This window comes from Sceloporus occidentalis, unplaced genomic scaffold (genome assembly GCF_023333645.1).
Source record: "Sceloporus occidentalis isolate IW3139 unplaced genomic scaffold, rSceOcc1.0.p SCAF_3, whole genome shotgun sequence".
NCBI classification, from domain to species: domain Eukaryota; kingdom Metazoa; phylum Chordata; class Lepidosauria; order Squamata; family Phrynosomatidae; genus Sceloporus; species Sceloporus occidentalis.
Genome location: NW_028316983.1, coordinates 157,856,361 through 157,875,031, shown reverse-complemented (window position 1 = coordinate 157,875,031; position 18,671 = coordinate 157,856,361). Strand labels below are relative to the sequence as shown.

General features: G+C 40.4%; 1 protein-coding gene across 3 annotated transcripts; it reads left to right on the top strand.

Moving 5' to 3' along the window:
- The first annotated feature begins 235 nt into the window (after window positions 1–235).
- LOC149316975 (MARVEL domain-containing protein 3-like) lies at window positions 236–18,375 on the top strand. 3 transcript variants are annotated; one of them, XM_089518784.1, is made up of 4 exons: window positions 236–467; window positions 3,763–3,894; window positions 5,187–5,350; window positions 16,864–18,375. In XM_089518784.1, the coding sequence occupies exons 2-4, from the start codon at window positions 3,782–3,784 to the stop codon at window positions 17,553–17,555; spliced, it is 969 nt and encodes a 322-aa protein (XP_089374910.1). In that variant the 5' UTR covers window positions 236–467; window positions 3,763–3,781; the 3' UTR covers window positions 17,556–18,375. The 3 variants fall into 3 exon arrangements, with proteins under 3 accessions (XP_089374910.1, XP_089374909.1, XP_089374911.1); XM_089518783.1 differs by lacking the exon at window positions 236–467 and adding an exon at window positions 3,206–3,259; XM_089518785.1 differs by lacking the exon at window positions 236–467 and adding an exon at window positions 3,423–3,603.
- Window positions 18,376–18,671: the final 296 nt, after the last annotated feature.

Sequence of the window (18,671 nt, the reverse complement as noted above, 5' to 3'; positions counted from 1 at the left end):
TATGGTGACCCTATGTTTCCTTGGCAAGATATCTTCATAGGAGGAGGGAGGCTGTTGTTGTTGTTGTGGCTGTTGTTATTGCAATTGTGGCTCTCTCCCTGCCCTTCCTGCTTCAGGTTCAACAGGTCCTTCCCTCCTCTGATATTGCCCATAATAAAAACCAGGCAGCAGGGCGCCCAAAGGGAGAAGAAGCCACTGCTCCTCCCAAAATGGCGGCGGGTGGGTGGGAAGGAAGAGGAGGAGCAGCCACCTGGAGGACGAGGCTTCTCCCACCTGGGTGCCCTCCTTCCTCCTCGTCCTCCCTTTCTTCAGCCTCAGCCACAAACAAGGAAGCGCCTTCTCTTCTTTCTCCTGGAGGAAGGAGGGAGGAGGAGGAGGGCGAAGGAGGCTGAGGAGGCAACAGCCCCCCATTTTGTCCCCTTCCCTTGCCCCACAAGCCCTTCTACTCCACGCTCTTTTTCTCTCAGGTGGGTAGCAGGGAGATAGATGGGGATGGCGGTTATTATTATTGTTGTTGTTTGTAGTTGTTGTTTGGCTTCGTTTCCCACTTTTGGGGACCCTATCACAAGGTTTTCTGGGCAAGTTTCTTCAGAGGGGTTTGTTTGCTTGTTTGTTGCTGCTATGGCCATCTTCTGAGGCTGAGAGAGTGTGACTCAGTGAAGTTTCCATGGCTGAGGTTGGATTCGAACCCTAGTCTCCAGAGCCCATAGTTCAGGGTCATCATAGCCCAACGCTCAAAGCTACTAAGAATACAGTTCTTAAAACAACAACAACAACAACTACAACTACAACTGTTATTTATGTATTTATTGTTATTATTATTATTAAGCCTTACTTATAAAGCTTAATAATAATAATAATAATAAAATATATTATTATTAAGCTTTATGTATAAAGATTATTATTATATATTATTAATACAATTATTATTACTATTAATATTAATTTTAGCTTTATTTATAAAGCTTAATAATAATAAATATATACTAATTATATATTTATTACTTAATTAATTATTATTATTAAGCTTTATTTATCACACTAGTGAGATCCCACGGAAAAACATGAGTTAAACAAGATTTATAAAGCTTAATAATATTAAATATATTATTATTATTATTAAGCTTTATTTATAAAGCTTAATAATAATAATATTCAGCTTTATTTATAAAGCTTAATAATAATAATATTCAGCTTTATTTATAAAGCTTAATAATAATATTAAGCATTATTAAACTTAATAATATATTTAATATTAAGCTTTATTTACAAAGCTTAATAATAATAATAAATATTATTATTAAGCTTTATTTACAAAGCTTAATAATAAATGCATTAAACTTTATAAAGCTGAATAATAATATGAAGCTTTATTTATAAAGCTTAATAATAATAATAATAATAATAATAAATATATTATTATTAATTGGAATTTTAAATAAATTGTAATAATTTTAATTTTGTAATTTAATATTTTTAAATTAATTTAAATAATTTATAATAATAAATAATTATTCATTTTATTTATTTATTTATTTATTTATTTATTTATTTATTGTATTTTAACGGATGTTGTTTGTTAATTGTTGTTGTTCCCTGCCTTGATCTGTGGGGAGAGGTTGGTAAGAAATAAATATGACTGATTTATTTATTTATCTTGCACTTTTCTCCCGGTATAGGGACTCAAGATGCCTAATGAAATATTAAAACTGTAGAAGTTAATAGAATCATAGAATCATAGGGCATTATCACATGGAGGAGGCTTACCATTGTTAAAACATTCCTGAAGCATTCCTGAAGAGCGAAGTTTGCTCCATGAACGCTTTGAAGGCAGGAGAGAAGCAATGACAATTTAGAAGTGTGACCAGCTATCACACCATCACACTTCAGGAACGCTTCAGGAACTTTTTATTGACATTTTAGCGACTGTAAGCACCTCTGTGTGATAATCCCCATAGAATTGTAGAGTTGGAAGAGACCACTAGGGCCATCCAGTCCAACCCATGCCTTGCAGAAACTCTCAATCAAAGCATCCCTGACAGATGGCCATCCAGCCTCTGTTTGAAGACCTCCAAGGAAGGATACTCTACCACTCTCCAAGGGAGTGTGTTCCACTGTTGAACAGCTCTTACTGTCAGGAAATTCCTCCTAATGTTTAGGTTAAACAGTGCAGGTTAAAAAAACAGTACAAAACGTTAAAATGTAAGTGCAAAGTTTAAAAAGCGATTAAACCGTTTTGAAAAGTTGAAAACATTGCACGTTAAAGTTTGAGCCCACTAGAATGTACATTAAAATTTAAAAATAGGTTTAAGAACTCTGTACAAAGCTCTACACAAACCTTGCACAGCGTTTAGAAGTCCAGCCTTGTCAGTCTGAGGAAGCCTGGTGGCATAAGAATGTTTTTATTTGCAGCAGAAAGGAGAGCAGGGATGGGTCCATCCTGGCCTCTCTAGGAACGGATTTCCAGAGCCTGGGAGCAGCCACCAAGAAGGCCCCCTCTCATTCCCACCAAATGAGACTGAGAACAGCAGTGTCATTAGGGTCAGTGTCACTGGTGGGGTAACTCATACATCCCCATTGACCTCCTCCTACAGAATCTTTAGTCATTTTTTTTGTACTAATGTCTCCAAGTGTCCTATAACACTCAAACCATGTCACCATTTATTAGGACCAGCTATGAATTAGTGAGGTGTCAGAAGGCAACAGGGTGTTTATCATATGGGAACTTTGCCCAAAGAGACTTGGAATTCCATGACATGAGAGGCAGAGTATATCTTCAGAGAAGATAAGACTATTAAATTTAAACTTGTCTAAGAGTTTCTTTTTTCACATTCTTTTTCTCAAAGCCCCAAACCAGTTCTTGTTTGTTTTTTAAATCTTCACCAAGAGCAGGTCTTTCCTAAAGCTAATGGGTCTTCATTAGCCATTTAAGAGCAAGCCATCCCCAAGTAGTTTGCATAATCATTCAGAATAGCAGTTTAGCTGTGAAAGTGCTGATGCGCCTGCATAAACATAATACACATGTGAACCAGTTGCTAGAAAGAAGTGCAAGTGACCAGGCTAAAATCAATACACAAGAGACCTAAAAGTAAACTCTGTAAACTGGAGTATGGGGATAAAGGTACAGAAGCATAAGTGAAATAAACTGTGTAATGGACATCAAATGGAAATGGAGAGGAAGGAAACACCATTCAGACATTTTTTTTAGCATGAGCTTTTGTGGATTTCACCTCACTTCTTCAAAAGCACTGAACTTCAGGTGTGTAACTGGTGGTAGTGGTTCTAACCAATATTTTGTGAATGTTTTTGATAAATGAGTTTTGGAACTGTCTCTTTATAAAATTATATGGGCTTGATGATGCTTGAAAACAGCAATGCCTCCATTTTGGCATCATTTACTTTTTGTCATCAGCATTTGCCTAGCTTTAATTTTTTCATTTTCAATGGACCTTTCAGCATTTTTGAATGCAGAGCAGGCTTTCTCCTCGTTCTAACTAGGGGTGTGGAAACTTGGCCAGTGGTTATGCCGGTTAGGGCTGATGGGAGTTGAAGGCCAGAACATCTCCTGCCTCTGCACTGACATATACTGCAAACCATAAAGTTGTGAGTTTCATGCATATAATTAAGATTCTAAAATATAAATATATATGCGCTTATCATTCTTGCAGAGTAATAGGTGTAACCTTATTTTTGCAACTGTTGGTCATTAAACAAATTGGACTGGAAGATCTGTGAGTTGATTGGTGTTTTCTGCACTGACAGGCATTTTCAGCAAGACAAGATGTCTTATTCAGAGAGAACCCATCAAAATAAAGATTACAGGAACAACGAAAATCCCAAGACTAACAGATATATTGATGAGAGAAGTAGAAAACCATATCCAACAAATGGAAGGTAAATCATCCTCGTCGTCTCCTCCTTCTCCTCCTCAGACCTAGAACAAAACAAAAGTGGGGAGTGAAAGAAATCAATAGGCCCAAACAGACAGGCCAAAATAAAGCTGCTTCAGGCCACTTTGGAAGTGTGCTGTTTAAATGACGCATGCGTCCTAAGAGGTCAAAAGCTGTGCCAAAGACATGCTCCAGTCCTTAGGACTGGAGCACAGCTTTGACACAGCTTCTGGCTTCTTAAGATGCATGTGTCATTTAAGCAGCATACCTTCAAAGTGACCCAAAGTAGCTTTATTTTGGCCTGTGTGTTTGGGCCCAATATGTCACATTTCTCCACATTCTTAAGGTGGTATCCAGACCAAAATAGAGTCTCCTGCTGTCCCCTTGCTTACAGCTTTGTGCCATCTTTCCGTTGTGTATATTAGAATATTTCTGCTAATTAGAAAGGATTACATTATTAGAGAACGTACCTGAGGCTTTAATCCTAAGGATTAAATACTGTCATATGATACAGATTGGTACTCACTGTCATACTCAGGCCTTTTATAAATGAAAAATCCCCACATCAGGCAAAATATTTATTAGGACCACAGAAAATTAACAAAATAGAAAGTCCCAATAAAGATAGCATCTGGCCATGTATTTTTGAATATTTTTTATGAGCCACATTTTGTTGTTATTTCCCAATTCATCAACAGCATTGCTTAGGTCTTGCTAACCTAGGAATGTAGCTTCCTTGACGAAGGAGCTGTACAAACAGCCCCTAAGGGGTGGCATGCAGCTGCCCTTTTACTGGCTGGATTGGGGCCGCAGCCCAGATCCGGAGGGCGGAAAAAGGAGCTGCAAAATGCAGCTCCTTTTTGCGCCCTCTAAAGGGCATCACAGCTGCGGTGCATGGCGTCATGGCGCAAGGGGGGAGTCATGGCACCCAGCGTGCAGGTGCTCTGCAATGACTCCGCCCATAGGCCAGCACTTTGTGCTGGTCTGTACCGGGCCTAAATCTGTCCACCTTTACTGTAATTGTGACTGGCAGATAAATAATGGTATGACCTAGGTAACTTTGAGGTAAGAATATCATTGGGAAAATTCTTTTCAGTATTTAAATAATTATTTCTATAAGATTATTTGCTAACCCCTTAAGTGCCCTGCATATACAGACCTGTCTTATTCAGATTTAACAGAACTTTTCACAATCAGTAACCCTGAATCCTTTGGCTTTGAGAAGTAGTTCTCTACTAAAGGGGCCAACTTTACTTACCATGAAGGCCTCACCTTTTCATCTTTTTCTGCCTGTAGGTCATCACCAGGAACACCTGAACATTCAAGACCTACTACTGCTTTCACAGACCCTTACCAGAGCCACCCAGGAACAATGTATGGAGATGCCAATTACCCACGTCTGTCTTATCCTCCCAAAGAGACTTTTTCTGAGAAATGCTCAAATCTGTGCTCCAGAAGAGGTAATGTGATGTTCTCTACTTCATGTCTTTTAAGCATTGTTAATGTGGTTGTGAGATGATAGCATCCTTCCCCTGAGACTTTTCTTTTGTAGGGAGTGGAACAGGAAGAGGGGGAAGAATAAAAGGTTTCAGTTTTCCATGAACTCTTCTTCAGTCAGAACAAAGAACAGAATGAGGTGAAGACATTTAAATTCACAACTTGCTGCCACAACCATTTTATAAACAAATAGGAACACTTCTGGTAGGTAACAATATCCAAGTAACAATCCCTCATCATATCACATAGTCACCAAGAATGGCTTAACTAGTGGTGGATCTTTTCATATATATCCATGGCCCCTTAGGAATCAAAGTTTCCATTTAATCTATTATTTGGAGAAACCATTGTGACAAAATACTTCAGTGTACTTCATGAAAGGATGGTAATCATGATACTGAGCCTCTTTCTGCCAAATGAACATAGAACACCTAATCCTTTTTCCCCCCTTCCTAACTAGCTGATGTGAAGGCAAATGGGAATATTATACTTTGGAAACAAGTATATTTTTAATGTCTCCTGAAGACAGATTCATGCTGGCCAGTAGATATTCAGGGAGAAATCATATCATGCATACAACATAAGACCACCTTGAGGCTGTAATCCTATACCCAACCAGAGCTTGAAAAAGTTACTTTTTAAGAATACAACTCCCAGAATCAGCCACCCAACACGACTACTTTCTGGACTACAAGTCTCTATGGCGGGGTACAGACCGCCGCTTTGCGGCGGTCTGCCGCCGCCGCCAGAAGGTCCGCGGGGGAGCCGGAGCCTTCAGACGGCCCGACTCCCGCGCGGACCGAAAAAAGAAGCTCCAAAATGGAGCTTCTTTTTGCGTCGCGTTTGCGACGTAGCGAGGCGCCAGGGGCGCGCTCGCTACGTCAGCAGCGGCGCGACGCGTCTGGACGCTGTGCGTCCGATACGTAAAGATGGCGGCGCCCATGTAGAAGGGGCGCCGCCATCTTGTACGGACGGAGTCCGTACTAGGCCATGGGGCGTCTAAAAGAGACGCCCCTTTTTTAAAATGGGACGTCCGGAGGACGTCCCAAATGGCAATGTAGAAAGCCCCTATATTCCTCAACAAAAATAGGGGGCCTTTCTGAATGAGTTGAATTGTGGTGTGAGGAAAAGAAGTGATCCCCAAAATACAGGACAATGGGAGCTTCTACAAGTGGAACCTTTCAGCTAGCAGAAAGTTGAAAGGCCAGATTGAAAAGATACCTCTTAACACTTTTTCGCAAAGCTGAGAGAGTGAGGGCTAATTATCATCAAGTATTTTTGATGCATTGTTTTCTGTGTTTGAAAACCTAGACCCACCCCCTAGTTGATCATTAATAGTTTAAATCAAGCACATGTCTAAATATTGTTTACTTGAAGAGGCTGTTACTGATAGAATGAGCACAGACATGAGTGTGTGTTATGGGGTGGGGGCGGCAAGAACAAAGAAGACTGTTTCAATCTTTTGCTAGAGAATTAAAAAGACCTTTTCAGGGCATCTCATAGGTTTAGGAAAGACTCACTTATTATTAAGTTATCTAGAAAATGTTGCCGTTATTTAAGTTCTAGGTTGACATTACCCACTTAATTTTGAGTAGACATGTATAGGATGGCATTGTATTATTTTCTAGGAAACTAAACCATTTCCTCCTTTATTATCCAGCAAGTGACACTTAGCCATTTTCCCCAGTCTTTCCTTAATGGCTGAGGACTAAACTAGATGTGAGACATCATTTATAGTATCTTTTGGCTCCCTTGCCCCCCTTTGGAGTTAAAGCAATCACAGCAGAATTGGACTGGGTCTGCAAGGAGAAGGCCAAGTAGGAAACAATTGCTTGTGGAATTATAGTTCTCCAAATCCCCCAGCCTGCATGGTCAGTGGCCAAACTGGCTGAGAAATTCTGGGAATTGTAATCCGAATAGTTACTTTTTCCTGCTCTGAGTCCCCATGCTATTTCTTAAACTGTGATCCTTTCCTGAGTATAATATGGAGCCTCATCTTCCCTTTTTCCTCTGCAGCTCCTAACACCTTAGCGGTATGAAACTCAGACAGGGAATTGGCCAGTGATACCAGTGACAGAGTATACAGTTTGCATAAAGAAAGTCCTAGATTCAGTTTCGAATTGGTGAAATGGGAAATCTAGCAGCTGGGCAGGAGAAAGTGGCTTGATCCTGGTTTTCTGAAAGCAGGTCAAACCCCTGCTGTCCACACAGCCTGCTCCCAAGCTGTCCATGCCAAGTGGTGTCCATACCCATGGGCTGTCCATGCCAAGTGGTGTCAAGCTGTGCTGTGTGGTTATTTTTTCTGTTACCTTCCCACCATGCATGCACACCATCACACAAACACACCACCTGTAATCCAGTTGCCTCTTTGCTGCCCAGATGCTATTCCATTGGAGGCCCACCTATATGATCAGCCACACAGTCACATCTGCAGTGTGCTGAGTGATACATTGGCAAAGCACAATCATGGAGGTCTCCCATACATGCCCCCTTCACCCCATGCATGGTTTGTGTACATTGTAAATTCATCACTTGTTTCCTTTGCCACAGTCCCATTCTGGTGTCAGGCTGTTTATATGCCGGCACGATGATGCACATTTTCCAGCTTGAGTTGGAGTATCCTAGCTTCTTTCTGCTCTGGTTTTTAGCACTGGAGCATGGCTTTCCTAGTTTTGCCCCATGCATTGTCTAAACAGCCAGCTTCAAAGCTGTCAGAAGTCTCTTTATTTGGCCAGTGCAGACAACCCCTGAAAGTGATCTCCAGGATACCAGACAGTGACATTTTCCCACTCCTTGATTCTTTTGAGTAGACATGCCAGAGACTGAACCTGGGGCCTTCTGGATGTAAACTATGTGCCCTTTAAAATGATGTAAATTCCTTTACCACAGAAGTGGGAACCATGTGACTTCTTCCCAGATGTAGGACTCCAACTGCCAGTAATCCTTACCCCTACTAAGCTCAATACTGGGTAGTTATCTGACTGGTCAGACTGTAAAGTGGAACACTGATTTAAGGGCTAGGAAAAGTAACATTTAAGATTACAACTCCTAGAATCCTGCACCCAGCATGGCTAGGTGCCATTATGGTTAGGGAATTCTCAGAAGTCCAATAATTTCCAAGCTCTTTATGAGGTTCCCTTGGGGCATTTGCTGTTGCTTCTTCAACAAAGAAGTTCAGTGGATTTACTTTTTTAAATAAATAAATAAAAACAACCAAGGATTTTATCTCCAATCATATATAGTAAGATCCCGTTTAATGCAAGGGATACGTTCTGGGATCATTTGTGTAGAACTGAAACTGCAAATAATTATGAACCCTGTTTTTCCTACCTGAAATGAGCAGTGTCTTAGGCATCTGGCAGAAACATACCATAGAATCATGCTGGAGAACCTAGAAATGCCTAGAGAGAACACTTGTCTAGGCACTTCTAGGTCCTCTAGCAGGATTCTGTAGTGTGAGAGACTTACAGTTCTTCCCAGATGAGTGAAACTATGGTCTAAAACACACTTCAGAAATAATCCAGTTTGAGATTGTTTTAAGTGATCAGGCTCAGTGCTAGGGAATTCTGGGAAGTGTAGTTTGTTGTGGCACCAGAGCTCTCTGACAGAGAAGCCTAAATGTCTTACAAACCTACAATTCTCTGAATTCCCTAGCATTGAGACAGAACATTTAAAGCAGTCTCAAACTGGATTATTCCTGCAGTGTGTTTTGGACTTATCTTAGACAAATCCGTGTTAAATATGGTGTTACAGTACTGCTTTCCTCTCCTATACTTCAGCAGTCAGTAGTCCAATGGAATTCAGTGAAGCTTATATCTGAGCGGGCACATAATAGGATTGCCCTATCAATGCTGTATTTGAGAAAATGTCTGGAGCCAGCTGTGTTCCAGGAAACCTTTAACTTCAGCTCTCACATCAAGTATGTCTGTTCTTTATCTCTAGTGTCATCTGTTTGCCTCAACAAGGGCACTTGCCATTTGCAAATTAGCAAGGAGCTAAATTGAATTCCATCAGCAAATCAAATTAGGAGATAGCTGTAAAGTGATTTTTTCCCCTCCCCTGGGATATGCTCTTGCATTAATAAACCACCAGAAATTCATGTATGTCTGGAGGACTATTCTCCCCCCACCATTGTACTCTTGGATATTTAATCAAAATCTTAAACTAACTGAAATTGAAGACATGCTGTCCTAAGAAGAAGACTCTCATCTTTAGGCTCATGATCAGGAGTAAAAAAAATGTGTCATGGTGAAAGTAGAAGAACACAACTATAAACCACCAAAAAAACAAAACTAATATATAAAAACTACTGAATAATAGTACACAATGTACAAAGTAGAAATTATATCATAAAAGGTCATAGAACAGTTCTTAATTTTCAATATTGCACTGAAACAATTTTATTGTAATTCACCCAAAAGTCTTTATTCTTTATCCTGTTGGCAAAAATGCTGAAACACAGATCAACAACAGCTGTATAAGTCATATGTCATGGTAGTAATACAAACGTGTTCATTTGAAACCCTTGTAGTAAACCATAGAGGTAGGTCATATTTGATGTCGTAAACCATAGGGTCATAGGTCATATGATGGCTGTGCCAGGAATTTATAGTCTCCGTTTCATCTTTCTGACTACTTCAACTACAATGTTATAATCATATAAAGCATCCATTGTAGTAGCACGCTCAAACTGTTTGGAATGGCATCCTCTGAGGTGGAGAGAGTGTGACTTGCTCAAGGTTACCCAATGGTTTTCCATGACTGAGCAGAGATTTAAACCTGATCTCCCAAAGTCCTAGACCAGCATTCAAACCACTACACCACACTGGACCTACTCTTCTTAAAACCTTCAAATCAAATGACTCAATGGAAGGGCCTACCAAGGTTTTATGGTGAAAATAAATGCTTCCCTGTCTAGAGCCAGGAGAAGGAGCCAGGCCTGATTCTTGCCTGGAACATAGGATGCTGCCTTACATTATACCAGGCCAACCTTCTGGTCTCTTTGTCTCTTCTCACCAACAGCAGCTCTCTAGAGTTTCAGACAAGAGATCTTTCCGTACCCTTCCTGGAGATTGTGGGGACTGAACTAAGGTATTACTCTACCACTCTCTATGGGAGGGTCCGGGTGCAGCCATTATCCTCCAGAACCTACAGGGGAACCAAGTAAAATATGGCCCTTCCACTGTTTAAAGCAGTAAAATCCTGAGATGTATTAATTTCAGCTTCTGGCTGTGGTTTCCTGATAGAACACAACTTAATGCAGGGCTTGACAAATGTAGCCCTCCAGATTTGGTGCCTGCAGTTTCTTTCATCTCTTACTAAATCTAATGGGAATTGCAGGCCACAAACATCTGGAGGGCCTACCCCTGGTTTATCAGTCAGGTGGGTAAAATTTTGACTGGATAGCTACTGGATTTTGGGGGTAGGAAATATAAGACTAATCCTTGAGATCAGATCAAGAGATTCAATTTAGTTCCAGGTTGGAGGTTCCAGCTCTCAAGATGTTGTTGGCCTCAAACTCCCATCCACTCCAGCCAGCATATGCAATGGTCAGGGATGATGGCATTTGTAGTCTTAACAGGGATGATGGCACCGTTACTGGCTTCTTCCAATAATCCAGTGACATACGTTAACCTGAGGGAGATTTAAGTTGCCAAATTTGCAGGTCCTAGTCTCTTACCTTATACAGTGGGCGCTTGGTATCTGCTGCAGTTTGGTTCCAGGACCCCCCATGGATAACAAAATCTGTGGATGCTCAAGTCCCATTAAATACAGTGGCATAGTAAAGTGGTGTCCCTTATGTAAAATGGCAAAATTAAGGTTTGTTTGTGGGGGTTTTTTAAAATTATATTTGTTTAATATATTTGCAAGCAGTGGATGCTTGAATTTGTAGATAAATCTGTGGATACCGAGGGCTGACTGTACTCATACAATGCCAGCACTAAGGGGAGTATAAATGGGGAGACCCAGATTGAAGTTCTCATCAACTACAAAGTTCACAAAGTGACCATAGACTAGTCACTCACTCTCTCAGCCTAACCTACCTCACAGGGTTGCTGTGAAGATAAAAATTGAGTAAAGGAGAACCACAGATGTCACCTTGTTCAGTGACTGCTCTGCTTTTCCTCAGGACCACAGCTATAGCACAAAGTTTCTATGGAATTCTCCAGATTCCTTCATCTAGTCACGCGCTGCAACACACATGGCATCATTGTTGGTCCTCTCTGAATCAGGGAAGTGTTTCGATACTGATAGAAATCACTCTGGGAATGAATATGGTAGTTATTGTTATGGCATGCTTAGCCTTCAAATGAACTTTCTTAGTAACTGAACATTTTAAAGCAGGGTTGATGTCCTCTATTTCTTTCAAGAATCTTCAGGGATGCCAGCATGTTTTTGTATTGCCAAATTGCTATGAGTCAGTCAGTGTCCAGAACACTTACCGGTAAGTAAGAATACACCTAAGCAAGAAGAAATGAGATTCAGGACTCTTCCAGATTGTCTAAAGTTAACCTGTTAGTTCTCACAATCACAGCTCCTTGGGTTTTGCCTGTTTTTGTTGACAGTTTTATTCCATTCTTTTGCAGAGCTATTTGTAGCAATTCCTTGGATCTGCTCTAGATCTGTTCCAAAAAGTTTTTTAAAAAATCAGGGCATGGTTTGCTGAGGGCAATCGTCTTCCTGAATTTTTAAAAAAATAAAGATATAGTACAAAAGTGCAATTCCACTAATGCCCTATAACATTTTTAAAAAATTAAAAAGGAGAGACAGGAAAGTATTATTTTAATATATCTCAGAATTAAAAAAAGAAACCCATTTGAGGATGGGAATAAAATGTTCTAGCTGGTGCCAGGAATTGTCAGAAAACAGTCCGGGACAATTGAAATGTGATTTGGGTATTTAGAAAAACTTCCAAGAACTACAGCCACAAATACAGCAACTTCCTGACATTTTTATCCTGACTGGAAGAGCCCTAAATTAATTATTCATTTATTATTTCTGGAAACATTTTAAAACTGCCCTTCATCCTTACAGCTACCAGGGTGGCTAGTCATGCAGTTAAAATACTGAATTATAATTATACAGTTAAAAACACTAAAACATGTCATAAAAACCAAGAAACTGTGAAGACTATAAAACATTCTGTAGTCAGGGTGAGGCAAGTGAGAAGGTTCTCTCCCTTGTTGACACATATTGTACCCAGGATACTTGTAGTAGAGCCTTCCTCAGTTATGGTAAATCAGAAGCAGGTCACATGTAAGTCCTATTAACATTCATGTGCAAAGTTTTTTTAATTTGCATGCTGGTGCTCTTGCAGGTCTGTTTCTTTTCTTTAGACTTGTAAACCTGTTGTAGGAACAGGAAACAGCTTCTTCATAGTCACTGGGAAGAGTCTGAGCCCTGTCAAGACTGCACTGCCTCACCTTCCGTTATTCCATGAAATACAGTAGGGCTTATGGGAACTGGTAGTAAATATGGGGGATAAACAGTACTGCACACAGAGCTAATGAAAGGAGAAAACACTCTACCTTCTGGGAATTTGACTGAGTCTCTTTTAAAAAACAAAACAAAGCTGATTGCAGGGGGAAATGGTTTGGGTCGCACTGTTCCAGTTTAAAAGTTGCATAGCAGAAGAGGGTGGAAGATATAGAAAACTACACAAATAAACAAAGCATTTTACTGGCCTCTCTTAGGAGCAGCCAATAAATACAAGACCGGTTTTGCAAGCTTCCTACACGGAAGAAGAAAAATACAGTGAGAGGGAGAGGTATAACTACTAGTTAAAAGTTTCTGGGTGAGAATGCTAGGCATAAGTTTTGATCACTGCGGTCTGAAATTATTAACTTAGTACAATGTTTACTAGTGGTAACCTGCCCCCTAGTGGCTAATTCAAGAACACAGCTGCCTCCACATGCTTAAGGAACTGGCATTGCTACCAAGGAAAGCCTGGTTAGTTAAAGAGACTGGGCTAATTCTGAATAACTTCTTTTAGAACCCAGTCTTTCCAGCCATCGTGGTTTCCTGCTCATGGAAAAATCAGCTAGTCATAAGTACGACTGGCTTCCCATAAGGTAAATTTATAGTATAGTTGTCAGCTTTTTCCTTTCCCCTCCTTTTTCTTTTCTGCGCTGTGTGTTGCCTGCAGATTTAGCCAGGAGTCATACAGGGTTTTTTTCCCCCAAGCTGCAAAAGGATTGAAAGCTAGCCTCAAGCTCTGTTGCTTCCAACATTCAAAAGATTAGTTACAAGCTTTCCTTGTTTAGGTGTGTGACTCACTGTAGTGAGAGTGGTAGGGGCTTCTGGCCTTTGCATGAGCCTTTGATCAAGCCTGAGCTTTTCCCTCAAAGTAGCTTTTTCTGTGTGAGATTCAAGGTACCTATCTATAGTATCTGCCCACCCTACTTCCCTGAGCTGACAATAGAATATAATTACTCTTTTTTGGCACAGCAGTCCAAAAATAACTATGCTGAACATTATTCAAAATAATGTAGGTCAAATGTGCTCAGGCCTGTTAGATGAATGTTTGGCAAAAGAAAGAAAGATAGAACTTCACATTTGGGCTATGGGGGTTGGCTTCATTTGGATTCCCAAGGGCTATTGATTCAGTCTCCTGGCAGAACTAATTAGCTCCACCAAAATACGTTTGGATGATACACTGAAATGATGTCAGAAGGTCCTCCTCATAGCTGCCTGGTCATAGTGGCTGCTCTACCACAAGGCATGGCAGTCCTTTAGGAGAAGATTGTAAGTGGCTGCCAAAATGCCCTAATGCAAATATTTGACAGTTTCAAACCCTGTAAACTGTGCTAACAGTCAATGCCCCTCATCTTGTCTTTTTAATAGTGAAGGAAAACAAACAGTTTTATAGAATTTTGGACTCACTCCCTTCCATGACACTGAAGTCCCACCCAGTCCTTCTATAGAGCACTTACTCTGTTTCTGTCTTCCATTTCCTCCAGTGAGCTCAAAAAGGCATCCATGGCAGCCTTCCTCCCTACTGTATGTTCACAACAACCTTATGAAGCAGGATAAACCCTGAAAGAGACTGGGTTTTCGTGATTCAGTGGAGACTTGATCCTGAGCTCTAAGGCACTGTTAATGTAGCCACTACATCACACTTGACAAAGTTACAGAACATAAAGAAAATAATCCAGCATCTAACATAACCAACCAGGCATCTGTTGGAAAGCCCACAAACAAAGGCTGCTAGCCCTTGCTAGTTGATATTTACTGGCATCAAGTATTCAGAAGCATATTGGCTATAACTTTGGAGGTAGCATAGAACCATCATGACTAACAACTATTTTTTGAATGAGTGATTTACAGAGGAGTTAATGTGTATTAGTTCACACTGAGGCATTCATCCTCTAAGGCTGACAGGAGATGAGGTCCCAACAATAACTAGAGGACATTAGTTCCTCTCCCATGCTCTGGGGTTTTTACTGGGTTAATGAAGTCAGGAGGGCTAGAACTTCTACACAGCTTCAGCTGTGATGCTGGATGCAGCCCATATAAAGAAGGCCACTTTGTGTCTGGCTATTGACACATATGCAGTCAGTTTGCAGGGAGCTTCACCTGTCCTTTTTTGCCATGTTTGTGGGAAGGTTCTCCTTTTAGTTGTAATATTGGTTGCTTCCTTAATCCCAAATCAGGCTGTATTGGGTTTGAGAAGCAATATAGTTTCCTTGTTGTATACTTTAATCTGTTCCTGTACCAGTAATCTGCTGTTCCAATATCTAGTATATACTTTAAAATATAAAAGTGCTTTTATAGAATTTCCTGTTTGTTATAAACTTCTCAAGGCTTGCAAAGTATACTTTTTTGGATTTAAATTGTCAGTAAAACTTAACATGGATTTTGGGAGTTGTACTCTAAAAAAAGTAATTGTTCCAAAGTTTGATGTTGCTGTTTTTACCACCATGTGTGCATAAAACACATTATAGCTTGTTTAGAAAAATTAAATAATGATGGTGATTATACTTTTTTTCCTTTTAAATTGCTGCTCAAAGTAAATTTATATGTCTTTGGTCCTCATTTTCCCCATACATCCATTTGTGTATTATGTCCAAAATTTTGTGCCCACCTTATCATATACTCTTTATCATCATCATTATACAGTTCTAAGTAAAAATAATTTCCTCCACTCTCTAGGACTACATCTCTCTTGTTTAAATCTGTAGTTTCACATAAGCTGACCAATTCAGATATTTTACCTGTCTTAAAGAATATCTCTCTTGATTTGAGCTCCCAAGTGTCCAAATTACAAAAAGTCATCATAAAACAACCATTTCCAGTTTTAAACCCATTCCTATAGAAGGATTTCTCTAGCAAAGTGGCTAATGTTACATTGGTGGAAAGTCTCTGCTTATGTTTGTATCAAACTTTCATAAGAACCTTTCTTGATACAGCTATTTTTAAAATCAGCATGACATAACTAGTCATGCCACCCAAATCGTAAACTCTGACCTCCAAGTTCCAAAAGGCTCTGATCTCCGAGAAAAATCCATTTCTTCAACTACACAAAACAGCATACCTCATAGTACAATTTAATAGTCAGAAGTCCTAGAGCACCCCTTTCTTTAGCAGTATACAAAGTTTTGGGCTTTCTTTTGGGCTTCCTTGCCTGCGAGACAAATCTGGAAATATCTTTCTGCATTTGCTTAAAAGGTATACTGTTTCTTATGATAGGGATCGTTTGAAAGTAAAATAAAAAGTCTCAGCAAAACATTTGCTTTTATTACTACAATTCTCGCACCTCAGTTTGTCCTTTGTTCTGCACTGTCATGCTCAGCTAAAAGGCTACTTGGGCGTTACTCCTCTTGTGAAAATAAAGTACAAGGAGAAGTCGGTCTCACCTTAAGACAAAGCACCTATTATGGGGTAAAATGGTTCCATTCTAGGCAGTAGGTGATGCATTGTAAGTGAGAGGGGACTCTATGAAAATAATTATTTTCCATTGGTGAGCATGGCAGGAACAAGGCCAAGAAGAGAAACACTTCTCCAATGACTAGATTTTGCTATGTAGCCTTCAAAAGAAAACAAAACAAGAGACTCCTGTCTTTAGGCTGAAATATGATAAACCAAGAATGCTTTTGGTTATCCAGTAGGCTGGGAGTGAGCGTAAAAAAACACCAGGGCAAAGACATGATGGCTCTTGTGCAAATCCCAGAAACACTACAAGAGTGATGGAGAATGTCCAGCCCTCCAATGCTGCCAAACTGCACATCCCACCATCCCTCACCACTGGCTAGGGCAGATGGAAATTGCAGTCCAACAGTATCCTGAGGACCACATGTTTCCCCAACCCCTGTACTGCAGATACACTCCAAGCTGAAGGTTCCTGCATTATGGTACCATATTATTATGAGTAATTTATTTCCAGGAGCATTTCAGGATAATGAAAATAGCCATGTCTAAAGAAAGTAGACATATGCAAATTTGATTTTCCCCTGTCTTTCTTCCTCCTTATCTGCAGGTATCTTGCAGTTTGTTGAAGTAACAGTCAACATTTTGGTGCTGGTCTGCATAGGAGCAGCCCAGGCAGGAGTTTCTGGTTTCACCTCTGGGTTAGGTTCGGGCTCATTCAATATCAATTCAGCCTATAGTCCATTTGAAGGGACTGAATTCCAGCAAGTAAGGGACCTGGATATGCAGTACAACCAGATGAGAGCTCCTTGCGTATATGGAGGAGTGGCCTTTGGCCTAACTATGATGTGCCTCACACTTTTCTTCCTCATCAGTGGAGGGAAGCCCATTCATCGTCTCACATTTCGGTTGCTGGCTGCAGAGTTTGTCTTTGATATCCTTGCTTGCCTTGCGTACATTGTGGCTGTTGGCCTCTACCTCCATTTCGTCATACAAGTCAATGCAACAGATGTGTGCCAGAGGAGAGAGAGACTGTATGCCAGAAGAGGTTATACATCCATGAACTGCATTGTGCAGGGAGGAGATGCCTCTGTGGCTCTCTTTGGCCTTGTGGCAGCTTGCTTGTATTTTGCAAGCACTATAGTCTGTGCTCTCACTGTTCGAAGTGTGCGGGAGTTTAAGAGACAGGAGGCCAAAATTCAGTACAGCCTTGAAAGAACCTACAGGGAAGGTGACCGTCCCAAGGCCTATAACAGCCCGGAAAGCAATCATGCTGTGGGGACTTTTGCCACCCTTGTATAGCCTGTTCAGGTATAAGGGAACACAATCAAGGAAAATGGATGGTTCATCTGCTTCAGAGTATACAAAACCAGAGCTGTGTGTATTTAAATACAATCCACTCTAGACAGTACACTGAAGTAATATTTCCATAAAAAATGGAAGTAATTGAGAAACGGTTCCAGATTTCCTCCTTCTGTCAGTATAAATGTATGTATGAATTTTTAATTGACTGAGTGTAACTGTTCATGATTGGGCTAATGAAGGCTATTGCTGTGATGTGAGGGGTGGTCCTCCAAATGTTGTCAGATAACTCCTGCCATCTACCAGCTATATGGATTGAGCGTGTGAGAGTTGGGAGTCTAACAGGTGCCTTACTACTAGTTGCATGAAGTTAGTTGCTGGTCTCCTAAAGAGAGTTGCAGAGGCGAGGAGGCCTAAGGAACAGGGGAAGGAAACTAGGGCTTCCAAAAGGACTGCATAAAACAGGACCATGGTGTTTCTTTAGTGTAGTGATGTGACCACTTTTATAGTGCTCAGTCCAACTGCATTTATAGATTAAGGACACCCAGAGAGCAGCCTAGGCATGGTGCCACTGATCAGCTGATCTTCTAGTAGTGTTTACATTTGCATCTCTGTCAATACACAGATGTAGTTCAGATCTGCACCATCTGCATAAGTGGCTGTTCTGGGTTCAGTGTGCCATTAGGGTAGGATCCATTCAGTTCAGGGCAGTATTTGCCTCTCTAGTGGCAGGCAGCTGTCCTCAGAGTCTCTGGAAAAGGAGTGGATGCTGGTACCATAACCCTTTTTTGTTTTTGTAATACACTACTGCTAAAGAGTTTTAAATAAACAACTTCTAAAATAAACTGGTCTCTCTTCTTTGAATTTGGTTGTAACATCATCATCATCAGTTAGGGTTGGGTGACGCCTTAGCAACTTGCATAAATGAATTCCTTAAGTGAAAAAATAAATTCTTGTACTTTGCCTTGTACCTATTGCCTTCTACTCTGCTTTAATGAGAGGCATAAAAGAATTATTCCTGACTATATTAGATCAGGGCAAATGTCACGGGCTATGAGACTACATTGACTCACTAGGGGATTTGGGAGGGCTAAACCCCTTCTGAAACCCCCACAT

What these genes read in the sequence shown, in the direction of transcription:
- LOC149316975 (XM_089518783.1), top strand. Translation starts at nt 3,210, where the DNA reads ATGAGCTTTTGTGGATTTCACCTCACTTCTTCAAAAGCACTGAACTTC. An exon ending in TCAAAAGCACTGAACTTCAG is followed by an intron (nt 3,260 to 3,762) that starts GTGTGTAACTGG and finishes CTGCACTGACAG; the next exon opens with GCATTTTCAGCAAGACAAGA. An exon ending in CCATATCCAACAAATGGAAG is followed by an intron (nt 3,895 to 5,186) that starts GTAAATCATCCT and finishes TTCTGCCTGTAG; the next exon opens with GTCATCACCAGGAACACCTG.